General features: G+C 33.8%; 1 protein-coding gene across 1 annotated transcript in view; it reads right to left on the bottom strand.

Annotated features, from left to right (window-relative positions):
- Cc2d2b (coiled-coil and C2 domain containing 2B) overlaps window positions 1–14153 on the bottom strand; it is a 112029-nt gene that overhangs the window by 82708 nt on the left and 15168 nt on the right. The window contains exons 3-7 of the mRNA XM_087185004.1: window positions 12592–12656; window positions 7510–7569; window positions 6414–6491; window positions 4195–4278; window positions 85–283 (exon numbers count right to left, since the gene is read on the bottom strand). Coding sequence (XP_087041130.1) covers window positions 85–283; window positions 4195–4278; window positions 6414–6491; window positions 7510–7569; window positions 12592–12633 — 463 coding nt within the window. The 5' untranslated portion in view covers window positions 12634–12656. The remainder of the gene's footprint in view (window positions 1–84; window positions 284–4194; window positions 4279–6413; window positions 6492–7509; window positions 7570–12591; window positions 12657–14153) is intronic.

Below are 14153 nucleotides of genomic sequence, written 5' to 3'. Positions count from 1 at the left end.
TTTTATTTATCCAGCATACAAAGAAACTATTATCATAAAATGTTTCATTAATGTCTTGAATATTTTATTAGAAAAGAACATTACCTGGGGAACTGCTTGGCATAAAAATATTTGCCTGCTCTTTTGTTAGTTTTTCTTGATCATCTTCATATTCAGCAGCTTTTACTTCAAATAAATCTCTAAAAATGACTTCTTCCATAAAATCTTTATCTTGACCCTTAGCAACATTTTCTAATTTATTACCAACTGAAAAGCATTTGGAGTGACTATCCTTTACTGATCTCTGTTGAATACCAAAAAGAAAAATAAATTTACATGTTTGTCTCCAGTGACTTCTATATGGATAAATAAAATGTACCACAACCTTACTGTGATCTGTATGTCTGAATTCTTCATTGAGATCAAGTACAAGCTGAAAGTGTGTTATAATGAAATTTCACTTAACATAGTGGGACTCATCATTATACAATATGATTTTTCTACAGCCCATCTTTGCAATTCTCCATTTAAAGACTACTGAAATAGAACTGTAATTTAAGCCTCTCCTGCCCTATGGAAAAATGTTCAAAGATATGAATTATGATACGTAAATATGAAACTCAAAGTATAAGACAGAATCTAGAGATGACAGACCATATGGTTTTAACCCTTCCTTTTTTCCATCACTCAGAACACACTGCTACCTGTTATATGAAATAGATATGCTGTTTTCTAGAAGGTATTTAAAAGCAAAAAAGCAGAAAAGACTCAACAAATAAACCTATGGCAGAGTCATTATGGTGAAATTTGGAAATATTATATATACATATGGTATAATATATATGGCAAAAATAATCTGACTATAGATATAGAAAAAGAAGTATTACTAAATATTAAAATATATTTCATATAATTAAAAGGAGTCTTTTCACAAAATAAAAGCATCTATTTTCTTTGTATGACTCATCTCATTTGAAATCTACACATACTGAAGAAGAGAGAGTGTAACTGAAAATTCCTCAATTTTCAAAAATTAAGTTAGGGTAAAAGATAAAATAAAAAGAATCAGAGGATTATTTTGAATAAAGAACCTTACATCGTCTTGACCAACTATGACAAAATTTTTAAAATGAAATAAATATAACCCAGGTTCATATCAAGTCATCATATCATCATGCCTTCTCATGCCTTTCATAAAATCAAGAAAATATTTTATATACATAAATCTTTATGATGTCTTTTACAATTCAAACAAGGTACATCACCAACATCTAGGAGCAAGATTTGGCAGATGTGCACATAGTATATCTTTTTGAAGATTCCAGTAACAGACTAACAGATGCTCTTTGCTCAGCTGGAGATCCCATACCAAGCTTCCTGTACAGCACTGCTATTGTGTGGGCCAGGGCTTTCAACCTACCTTCAGAGCCAAAATCTGCCCAAATGGTAGGCTCTGAAATTAGACCCCAGGCTCTGATTTATGTCCCTACAGGTCTCTTTTATGACCTCTATTTTTATGTGCCTTGATTTTTAGCCCAAGACAAGCTGTGACATTGACCAATATAAGACCTCTATGTCCAACTTTTTCTTATTTAGTCTAAGTTCAGATGCTACCCCAGATTACCTCCTTGATCTTCACCATGCAGTATACAGTATAGCAATACCTGTGTGACAGGGAATAATTCAGAAGGTAGATATAGATGCTTCTAAATGAGTACTGAGTGGTAAAAAACAAATACTACCCTTGTTCCATCTCACAGGAACGTGCTTATTAAACTGTGGTATGACAAAAAGAACCATTTGGAACCAATTTTGGACCTAAATCTGGTTGCCTAGATATTCTTGGAACCAGGCTCTCCCTATCTCTCAGCAGGAAGAGAGGCCACATTCAAATTCAGCCTCCCATAAAATAGGAGCTTTTCTTCCTTGTGATGGAGAGACAGTACTTTCCTATAGGCCCCAAAGTTATCAGGCAAATAGCTTTTCCAGACAACTTCTCTAAATATCTAATACAAGAATTCCTCATGCCCAAGTAGTCTGTTTGCCACTGCCCCCAATCATACTGACCTAATTTTTTTTGTTTGCCCCGGGAGAAGGAAAAGTGGTCACAACTATGGTACCTAACCCTGGCACACTTTGCCGGATGGGAGGATCAAGGACCGGACTTCTCTTATTTGACCAGAAAAGTTTATTCCTTAATCCATATCTTGGGATGCTGGGGGGTCAGGTAACTTGGAATTTAAGACCACAGGCATATTTGAAAACATCTTTTTGATATTCAAATATTCATTGAGTATCTAATGTATTCTGGAAATAAGATTAATAAATAGACAAAGGATTAGATAGTGATAAGTGTTATGAAGAAAAATAAAGGAGGAGAAAATGCTGGGTTGGGTGAGCTGTGGGCTATGATTTTAGGAACAGTTGTCAGATAAAATATCTTTAACAATGTATCATTTGAACAGAGACCCAGAGTTATCAAAGGTAGTGAGTGATAAAGCATGAAATAAGGAAAGGACTTTGTAGGCCAGTGATTACAAACCTTTTCGAGTTTTTAATGATAACAAACAGCCTGCTGCAGCACATGTGCCAAAGGTTGGCCATCACTGTTCTAGGCAGATAATAGTTTTAAAGAACAGAAGGCAAAAGAATGCTGTAAGTGAGGAGCAGAAGGAAGCCAGTGTGGTTGGAGGTAGGTTTGAGAAAAGGGGAAAGTAGAAGAAATTAATGAAGTTGGAGTGGTACTGAGGGAGCCAAGTCATGTAAAGACTTTAGCATGCATTTTAAGTGAGTCAGGAAAGCATTAAAAGGTATAAGCAAAAGAATAGTTTGTCCTAGATTTCAAAAGGATCACACTGACTACTGTGTGGCATGTAAATCAGCTGAAGGGCTACGAATACAGATTTGTTATGAACTGGATACAAGGCACCCAAGTAAAGGAGAATCTAAGGATGATATTGGGTTTGGCTGAGGAACTGGAAAAGTGGAATTGCCATTTATTAGTGATTCTGTTTATATAAAACTATGTGTATGCAAGTATGGGCATAAGCACAGAGAAAGGTATGAAAAATGATAATAGTGGTTATCTCAGGACAATAGGATATCAGATGATTTTATTTTTCTTTCTTATGGTTTTCTGCATTATGTTTTTACTTGTTCAAAATTTTAAAAGACAAAGTTTTTATTATGAAAAACAACAACAAAAAAAGAGTGAAAAGAGTAGAGCAAAGAATACAAAGAAAGGGAACAGTAGGGAGTGGAAAGTAAATAGGAGGGCAAATGGGGGCGCAAGAAGGACTTGAAAGAAGGACCTGGTTGAGAAATGTCAGAAGATAGCAGTAGGTGGGATAATTGGGAATGAATGGTTCTAAGTGGCAGAGCCCTTTAAAACACAGCCAGGCATGGTAGCGAAGACAGCCAGGCATGGTAGTTCATACCTACAATCCCAGAACTTGGGAAGCCGAGGGAGGAGGATCAATATGAGTTTTAGGCCAGCCTGTGAATACCTAGTGAGTTCAAGGCCAGCCTGGAATACAAGACTCTGTCTCAAAAAACTTAAAACAAACAACAAAAAAATCTGTGAAGAGATTTGAAAGTACAGAGGAACTGGAAAAGTTATAAGAATAGGAGAAAACAGGAAGGCTAGTGAGATGACAAGTCAGGAGGAGATGGAGAAAGATGAGTGAGACTAACTCATGCTCGAGGAAAGGTCAGGCAACAGGGGACCAAGGAGGTGGAAAGAACTGATAGAAATCAGAAGGTTATAGGATTGGCCTTGGAGGGATAAAGATTGGGGAAACTATGAAGGGTAGTAGAGATCATTGAGAACAATGTGGGATACTTGGAGAGAAGAACAGGAAAAGAAAAGGAATACACAGGCTTTAGAGCAGCCAGCCTATACTCCCCAGCTCTATCAATGATCAACCATCTGTGTCTAAGTTTCCTCACCTTTAGAATAAAGATAATAATGCCTGACTCATAGGATTGTTATAAGGATTTGAATGACCCAGTTAATTTTGAAAACTTAGTATATCATTGGCACCCAATAAAATGTTCAATAAATGTTTGGTATTATTATGAACAGCTCCTCAAGTCAAAGAGGAGAAGAAGGTGTAAATAAAATTTCATCTCCCGTCAAATATTACATTCTATGCCTTTAATAAAGAGTTGTTTTCTTGAGAGTGAGGATGCAGGAGAGAAAGGAACAAATCCAACCTGTTCTGATGACTGGCCCAACTCTGAGCCTTCTTCACCACTCAGAATGAAAAATGAAAGACCTTCATCCATCAAGACTTCAGTCTGGGGGTTAAATGACAGTAAATCAGTGCTTAGTGTTTAAATGAACATTTTTTTCTTCCTATAAGTGAAGAAACACTTTTCAGTAATATGGTAAACTGTTATTTAAAAAAGGAAGAGGAGGAGCAAGTTATTTTTACCAAGTTATATTTAGCTTTGAGTCTGTTTAGTTCGTGAGATTTAAAAAAAATTCTTTTAATGTTTTGGTAACTGCAATATAACTAGAATAAAGCAAAGCCAAAATCTCCATCTTCCCAAATGGTTTCCTCAGTTTTGGGGGGGGGGGGGTACTGGGGATCAAACTTGGAAACTTGCGCTTGTGAGGCAGGCGCTGGAACCACTGAGCTAAATCCCTAGCCCCTATGATTTCCTCACTTTAATCTGAGAATTAAAAGTCTCACCTCACAGTTTGAATAAAATGCTGGCTCAAGTCAGATATTTTTTCTCTATTTTCAACTGTTCTCATATACACAAGTTTTCACAAACAGACACAAATACCATCCCATCTCACAATCTTTGGTGGAATTATGGGTAATTAAATGTCTTAAACATAGCATATTATTAGTTATAAACTTGCTGATAAATACAATTTCATTTTTTCCATGTTTTGAAAAATGGATCTTTTAAATGAAAGCCATTATGGCTTCTTTCTCACACATACATACTAAAGTGAAGTGTTTTAAGAAAGGCTTATAAGGAAACAATTCTAAAATATAAAGTAAAACTCAGTTAATAGGAATTAAAAAATTAACATCTGTAAAATACACAAGTTTATCCTATACCACTTTTGTATCTATGATTTAGCTGTCATATTAACTTTAAAAGTTATTCATCAGGGTGGGGCTATAGCTCAGTGACAGAGTGCTTGCCTGCTCAAACAAACCCTTTAAAATTTTATTATGAGTAACTTTATCTTTTAACAATATTTTATTATACATTTTTAGGATAAAAAAGAATGCCAACTAGGAATGGGGAATGACTGCAAATGAGGATGAGGGTTCCTTTTCAGAATAATAAGCCTAGAACTGGACTGTGGTATTAATTGCATGATTCTATAAGTTAACTAAAAATTATTGGATCATACACTTAAAATGGGTGATTTTTTGCTGTTTATAAAGCTTTTTTTTTTTTTTTGAGGCAGGGTCTCTCCCTTTGTAGTTCAGGCTGGCCCTGAACTCACTATGTAGCCTAGGCTGGCCTCAAACTCAGTGATCCTCCTGCCTCAGCCTCCCTAGTACTGGAATTACAGGCATGCGCCACCACGCCCGGCTAACAAAGCTGTTTTAAAAAGTTTTTTTAAAAGGTTATTTATTTTAGACCACTGACATATTTTAATATCAATTAATAGCTGAGTTGAAGACTTTTCCCCTCAACTTGAAACACAATATAAATAAATGTTTATAAAAATAAGCACAGTTGTGCTCATAAGTCTCCTGTAACAAAATTCAAGACTTTTCGGTGTTTTTCTTTCTAAAAGTGTGTATGTATATGTGTGTACATATGTGTTCTCATGAGATGTCATATATAATTATTATGACCCACTCACTTCACTTCACATTATAGGGGTGTCATGAAATAAAAGGGGAAAAAAACGGCAAAGTACTTGAAGCTTCCCAGAGTTAAGGAGCTGTATTAAGACTGAACTTTGGGGGCTGGGGATTTAGCTCAGTGGTTCTGGCACCTGCTTCACAAGCACAAGGTCCCAAGTTTGATCCCTGGTACCAAAAAAAAAAAAAAGATTGAACTTTGGAACTGGGGATGTATCTCAGAGGTATAGTACTTGTCTAGGATGTATAAGTCTCAGAATCAATCTCCATATTGAAAAAAAAAACCTCAGGCAATGGAAAAAAAGAATGAATTTCAGCTTTTTTTTTTTTTTTTTTTGATACTAGGGATTGAACCCAAGGCCTTTGCACTGAGTTACATCCTCCGCTCTTTGAGATAGAGTCTTGCTAAGTCCCTAAATTGCCCAGGCTAGTCTTGAACTTGAGATCTCCCTGCCATCTCTTCCCAGACTGCTATGATTATACATGTGTTACTCATGGCTACTTCAGCTCTTTTTTGAAAATAAAAAGTTTTTTATTCTACATTTTTCATTTAAAGTGATAAATTTGAAAACAAGAACTTTAAAAAATTACCTTAGCATTTCTTAGTTTTTCTCTTATTTTGCCTCTTAGTGTTTCTATTATGCTTTGATTTTCTTCTGCATCTAAATCAGGAAGCCAACATAATATAGAATTCATAGTACTTTCTTACAATTAAATAGCAGTAACAACAAAAGTACTTACTAGACACCTTAACTCCATTCATGTCTAGGCATCATGACAATTCTAAAAACTAAGAGATTGCTGCAAGAGAGTTTAGAATTCCCTTCTTATCTGAAATACTAATATTTATGGTGGCTTTTTGCTCTTTTTGTGGCTTCTTCACCTTCATTTGCTGTTTTTACAGTTATTGGCCAAAGTCTTTCTTTGAGTACTTGTTTTAAGTACTTAATATCCATCTTGTAAAATCAGTATGATACTTTGACTCCTATTTTGGACAATTCTTAGAGAAAATGAAACAATTCTGTGAGGTATAAAGATGGCTTCAGTTCTGTGCACTCTAAACAATGTGTTATTTTCTGCTTAACCACTGTATGATCCACTGGGTGGACTAAGAAAGAGAGGGTAAAGCCTTGTGTGCAATAAAAAAAGTATAGGACCTAATGGTCAGTTTGCCTTGTATTTTGCTTTTTCCTCTCCTTGCCTTTGAGTACTGAAAGGTTACATTGGTGAAGGGGGGGGGGGGCGTAGGCATAGATCTAAATCATGATAGGTCATGAAAATCTTTATAAGCTTAACTATAGTATTCCTTGGCAAAACTTTAAAATCACAAGGCAGCTTCTTCATACTCTATTCCCAGGCCTGAGAATGGCAGTCAGCACATAAAAGATTCTAAATAAATATTTGCTGGATTTGGACCTTCCTGAAGCAGGTTCTATATCTATAGTCTTACAATCTCAAGCACTAGTGGATTCTCCATGTTGGTAGAAAAAGAAAGACGGAGAATATGGAGCTTACTTTCACTATATGCATTGATTTTTCTATGCATTTCCTTATGTCTATCTTGTATTACCTAGAAATCATTCCTTTAAAAAGTTATGCTCTTGGCTGAATTTGTAGCATAGGAGTAATCATTTATATCTTTAAAAATAAAAACCAAGAATATCATGTGGTTTACTTATTAAAAACTTTTTGGGAGATGCTTGCCTATAATTTCTTCTACTGCAATGTTGTCTGTCTTTTTTGACATCTGCCAAAGAAGAAAAGCAGGTTAACTTGCATATTTATTTTGTCATTGAATATCTTTTCATATGCTCATCAGCCTATTGACCATCATCTCTTTTAAAATGCCAACTCATATATTTTTTCTATTTCCTTAAATTTCTTCTTTCTACTAATTTGTAAAGTTTGTCTTTATATATGGTGGATTTTTTAAATTAAGGAATTGCTTTCTCTCTCTCTCTCTCTCTGTAATAGCAGGAAGAATCTATTGTTAAAAACCAAGGGCTAATTCTTAGTGATCATGTATTATCTACTCATTCATCTTCTAGTAGAGTCAAATGAGATCAAACATATATGAAAATCCTTTGAAAATTCAGTACTATACCATTGTTACCTATTACTTGATTATTCTGTACCATCTTATAATGTTAAGCATCCTTAGAAAACTTTCCATATCTTTCCCCTCTATTCCTAAACTTGTATTCATTATATTTTCCAGTGGTCATGCTTTTGCCCTATAGAGTAAAAGTAGGCATATTTAAAGCCTTTGGAGAGTGCATGTGCTTTCGTGACTCCCCAAATTTATTTCCGGCCATGACTGTTCTTATTATAGATAGGTAAGTTTATTAGATATCTTGTTGGCAAGTAAACAGGGCCTGCCTTAAGGCACCAGTCCTCCAGGAGCCAACACAGCAAGGAACCAACATGAAGAACAATTGAGGCACATTCACTGGTTAGCATTATAAAATGGAAAAGAAGTACTACTTCCCCTAGAGAGAGATAGCAGTGATTGATATCCTAAATGGGAAATTCCCTGTATATGACTTGTCTTCCCTTTTGATCACCATTTAATCAATATTACCTGGAGGACTGTACTTGTAATCTTTTTTTCCATTAAGTTTATTAGTATATTTTAGGTATAAAATACAGTTACATTCATCATTATACCTCTTCTCCCTATATCATTCTGAGTATCAAAACTATATTTCTAGCTGCCTCCTAGTAATTCTAATTGAATATCCTACATCATTAAAAATTCAGTACATTAAAATGAATATTTTTCCAATTTAGAGCCTCAATCTTCTAAAGTAAACTATTCTAACAATGTTAATTCCTTTTTAGAGTAATATGTAGTATGAATTTAGCAAGAAATGTAATAGCAAAGATTCTTGAAATGATAACTGTGCATGCTAACCAAACTACTGTGCAGTTGGAATGGAAAGAGCAAGAAGACACATCAGCTTCATTATCACATTAATAACATGAATTCATGTCAAAAACCAAAGTAGGGTATTAACATGCTCATGATAAAAACAGTATTATAACATGAGTCCAGGATACAGAATTTCTAAAAGAACTTCAAAATCTACCAGTGGATTTTGTGCCACATTTAAAAACTAATGAATAAAGCCAGCATGAACTAAGATGTATTCTTACTTTCAACCTTCAGCATCTTCCTCAAGACAAGTAAAAATACATAATTCCACTCTTGACCAAGGAATAACACTCTTAAAGGTGTGGTGGAACATTAACCCTAGCAAGTGATTGATAAATGTCTACCTTTAATTCCCAATAATCTTGTCTACCATTCCTGGGATTATGGGCATTTTTAACTAATTCCGCATCTCCATCTAGAACACAGTGATAAAATAGTCATCTTAATCAGTTATTCTATGATTATATATGTTTCAATCACTGACTAGATGAAACTTCTTTTTGAGCAAAGCAGGGAAAGGATTGCTGGCTGACAGAGATAACATGAATAAATAATAATATTTAAGTAGGAAAATGATTAAATACTTAAATAAATTAACTCTAATGGGGCTTCATACTATTGAGAGTCCAAAAAGAGTATCATTCATCCTTATCTTCACCTATAGCTTATTTAACCTATGAATTATAAAATTTGTATGTAGAACCAAGTATATAACATTTATCAGGATTAATAAATTTACTAGGATTTTACATTTAGAATTAAGCTATTTGGTATACTCAGAATCCTTATAAAGTACTTTATAATTTACATTATAATTTGCTTACAAAAGACCCTGAAGACAAAAGCAATCTTAAGCAAAAAAAAAAAAAAAAGAAAGAAAGAACAACAACAACAACAAAGAGTTAGAAACTTCACACTCTGACTTCAAAATATACTACAAAGCTATAATCAAAATGGCAGGTTAGTGTCATAAAAACTGACACATAGATCAATGGAACAGAATAGAGAGCCCAGATATAAATCCATATATTTAACATTAATTCATTTTTACAAATTTACCAAATATACACAATGAGGAAAGAATCTCTTCTATAAATAGTGTTGGCATAACTAGATACCCACATAAGAAGAATTAAGTTAGACATTTATGTCATATTATATACAAAAATCAACTTGAAATGGATTAAATGTAAGACTTAAGTTATTATACAAAAACATAAGAGAAAAGCTCTATGACATTGATTTAGATGATGATTTTCTAGATGTGAATGCAAAAGCTCAGACAACAAAACAAAAAATAGACAAGTAGGATTGTATCAAACTAAACATCTTTTATATAACAAAGGAAGCAACCAACAAAGTGAAGAAACAACCTACAGAACTGAAAAAAAGTTTGCACAACACACATTTGATAAGTTAAAAGCCCCAATTAAATAAGGAACTAAAAAATTTCAATAATAAGCAAAGATAATTTTTTTTTGTACCGGGGATCGAACTCAGGTCCTTGCACTTGTCCAGCAGGCAGCAAAACCACTGAGCTAAATCCCTGGCCCTAGCAAAGATAATTTTTAAAATAGCCAAATCATATGAATAGGTATTTCTCAACAGGAGATATATAAATGGCCAACTAGTGAAAATGAAACAATGCTGCTGAGTACAGTGTCACTCACCTCTAATCCTAACACTTGGGAAGCTGAGGTAGGAGAATTGCTAGTTAAGAGTCCTGACTGTGCAAGTTAGCAAGACTTTCTCTCAAAATAAAAAACAATAATGGGCTGGGGATGTAGCTCAGTGTGAAGACTCTGGGTTCAATCCCCAGTAATGAAAAAAAAGAAAGAAAACAAAAACACCCTTCCACCTCACCCCCCAAACTCAGTATCACTAATCATCAGAGAAATTGTAAATCAAAACCATATTTACATATCATTTCACCCTAATTTGAATGGCTATTACCAAAAATATAGAACAAGTGTTGGAAAGGATATAGAGAGAATGCTTGCACACTGTTGGGAATCTAAAGTAGTACAGTCATAATGGAAAAGACTATGAAGTTTGATTTTAAATTAAAAATAGAACTTACATATAATCCAATAATCCTACCACTGGATGCATATATAAAAGAAAAGAAATCAGAATGTCAGAGATATTTGCATTCTCATGTTTATTGCAGCATTATTCAAAATAGCAAAGATATGGATACTATTTAGCCTTTAAGAAGAAGGAAAGTCTATCATTTGTGACAAAACAAATAAGCTTTAAGAACATTATAGTTTTCTCTCTCTCCTTTTTTACTACCATATTTGCAGTACACAATGATTGCCTTTATCATGGGGAGGTGGCATATGTACATAATACATTGTAATTTTTTTTTCATCCCCTACCACTCTCATCCCTCCCTGCTCCTTCTAACTCTTGGTCCTCTTTCCATTTATAAAAGCTCTATTTCCACTTTTTCTTCAATTCTTTTTTTTGCCATCCCCTCTCATCCTTCTCCCTCTTCTTTTATCTCTTGTTCTGCTTCCTATTTGAGAAAGATCTCCCTAATTCCTATTATCTATCTTTCATTTTACTCTTTATTTATATTATGGGTTTCTCATATAAAGAGAAATCATAGATATTTAAATTTATGTATCTGATTTATTTCACTTAATGTTATGATCTCAAGATGCATCCATTTATCTACAGATGCCTCAAGTTTATCCTTCTTTATGGTAGAGTAATACTCCACTGTGTACAAACACCTTGTTTTCTTTATCCTTTCATTTGTTGTTGGGCATATAGGCTGTTTCCAAGATTTAGCTATTATAAATTGTGCTGCTATAAACACAGATATGCATGTATCACTGTAAAATGATGGCTTTAACTCTTTCAGGAAGATATCTAGGAGGGCTGAGGACATTATGTTAAGTGAAACAGCCAAGTCTTAAAAAGACAGATACTATATGATCTTACTTATAGGTGAAATCTTAAAAAGCTGAACTCATGAAAGTAGAGTAGAATGGTGGTTACCAGAGGATAGAAGGGAGTTGGGGTTAGGAGCTGGATTGGAGGGTATTAGAGATAGGTAGGAAAGATGTTGATCAAAGGAGGAAAAGCTCCTCCTATCAAAGTTCAAGAAATCTATTGTGCAACATGGTGACAAGACTTAGCAACAATTGTAACAAATATGTATTGTATTTTTGAGAACTGCCAAGAGAGTAGATTAAAAAATGTTCTCACCTCAAAGGACTGATAAATATGTAGGCTAATTCACATGTTCATTAGCTCAATTTAGCCATTCTACCATGTATACATATTGCAAAACACATTTTTGTCAAATAAATAAAATGTTTAAAATTTAAAAAACAAACAAAAGTCAAAATTTGTTCAATGTGATTAAGGACTCAAATATAAACTCATGATTTTATAAAGAATTGTAATGAATTGTTTACTTTTTCTTAAGATTTGAAAAAGCAAAAGATGTGAAAAGATATTTCTGTTCCATTGTTTGTGAGAAAAAAATGCCTGACAGAAAGTGTTGCTAGATAATTGAAATTATTTACCAAAGGATATTGTGAAGCCCATGCCCTTTGAGTGGATGAAATTATAAGATGAATTCTCCTTTTTCTGAAAGGAAGCAGGGTATGACTTCTTCAATGCTAATTCTATCCAATAATATTATGCCTAATTGTATAACAAGTTGTTTATTTCCTTGTTTAAGAATCAGAATGTTTTTCAGAGAGCACAAAAGCAACAGAATGCAAATATAAACTGTCTGCAGGAAAATATATCACTTGATAAAATGCCATAAAAAACTTATATTAAAAATTCCTATAAACTCCATTAATATTTTACCCTTTTTAAAGTATCTTCTCTTCTCTTTGAGATCTTTTTCATGATGGATTTTTTGTCTCCACTTTCTAAATAGAGAAGAATGACACATCACATTGCTGAAAGACTATTGTAATACTTGAGATAAAAGTATAGTGTTAAAAATTACTAATTTAACTAAGAACAAAGTACCCTTTATCTTTTGTTTTACAAACAAAATTTTACTTTACCATATGTTCGACAAACAAAAACTACTTTAACCTTTTCAGTTGTTAATATTTAGTATTTGTTCACTTTTAGTATATAATAGAAATTCTAGTTAATGTAATAAGATATGAAAATGTAAGAGGCATAACTTTAGAAGAAAACACCATTATTTGTGCAGTAAGGGTATTTTTTGAAAATGAATATAATTTTTATTTCAAAACTTACTTTATATGAAGGCATTTCCAACTAATCTCATATTTTAGTTGATTTTTCAAAAATTAGTTCATGTTTGCAATGCATGCAGCTTAGTTTACAATCATCTTGGGGAGTGAGTACAGGTACATAATATAGCTTTATTCTTTTTTTAAATGTTTATGGTTAACTTATTATTTTTTAAAATTAATTTTATTGTACACTTTAGATATAGAATTTAATGACATTCATCATTAGAAATTTGCACCTTTACACAATCGCTCTTCTTTATTTTTTCCACACTTCCCTGCCCTCCCTTCAACCTCTCCATCCCTCCCTATTTACAAAGACTTTGTTTCCATTTTTACATTTTCTCATATTAATTCCATTCCCTTCTTTCCTTTGTCCTACACCTCCCACTTCTCCTTTGCCAATTTCCTTCCTTTTCACATTATCTATTATACCTTTTAGTCCTTATTTACACTTTCAGTTTCTCACACTAGAGAAACTATTCAGTATTTACACACATGTGTTCTATTTCACTTAAGAGTATCGCATCAATGTGCATCCATTTAGCTATAAATGTCTCTAATTTCTCATTCTTTGTGGCTTAGTAGTACTCCATCTTATAAAAAACCCCACATTTTCTTTATCCAGTCTCCAGTTGATGGGCACTTGGGCTGCTTCCAAATTTTAGCTATTACAAATTGTGCTGCTATGAACATGGGTGCACATATATCACTGTGGTATGATTCTTTTAATTCTTTGAGGAAGATACCCAGCAGGGGAATAGCTGGGTCAAATGGGACTTCCAGTCCTAGTTCTTTGAGGTATCTCCATACTGATTTCCACAGTGGTTTCACCAGTCTACACTCCCACCAGCGGTGGAGGAGGGTTCCTCTTTCCCCACAGCCCTGCCAGCATTTGTTATTGGTTGATTTCATGATAGCAGCCATTCTTTCTGGGGTGAGGTGGAATCTCAGTGTTGTTTTCATTTGCATCTCTCGAATGACCAGTGATGTTGAACATTTTTCATAGGTTTATTTGCTATTTCTACTTCTTTGTCTGAGAAATGTCTGTTCATTTCAGATGCCCATTTTTGGATTGGGTCTTTAATTTGGGAGGTCTGATTTTTTTAGGTTCTTTATAGATTCAAGATAGTAGACCTTTGACTGAGGAACAGCAGT

Source organism: Heterocephalus glaber, unplaced genomic scaffold (assembly GCF_053883595.1).
Source record: "Heterocephalus glaber isolate CG9 unplaced genomic scaffold, H.glaber_assembly_v1.0 deba00001497, whole genome shotgun sequence".
Classification (NCBI taxonomy): Eukaryota; Metazoa; Chordata; class Mammalia; order Rodentia; family Bathyergidae; genus Heterocephalus; species Heterocephalus glaber.
Note: the sequence above shows the minus strand (reverse complement) of the source record. Positions and strands in the feature narration are given on the sequence as shown.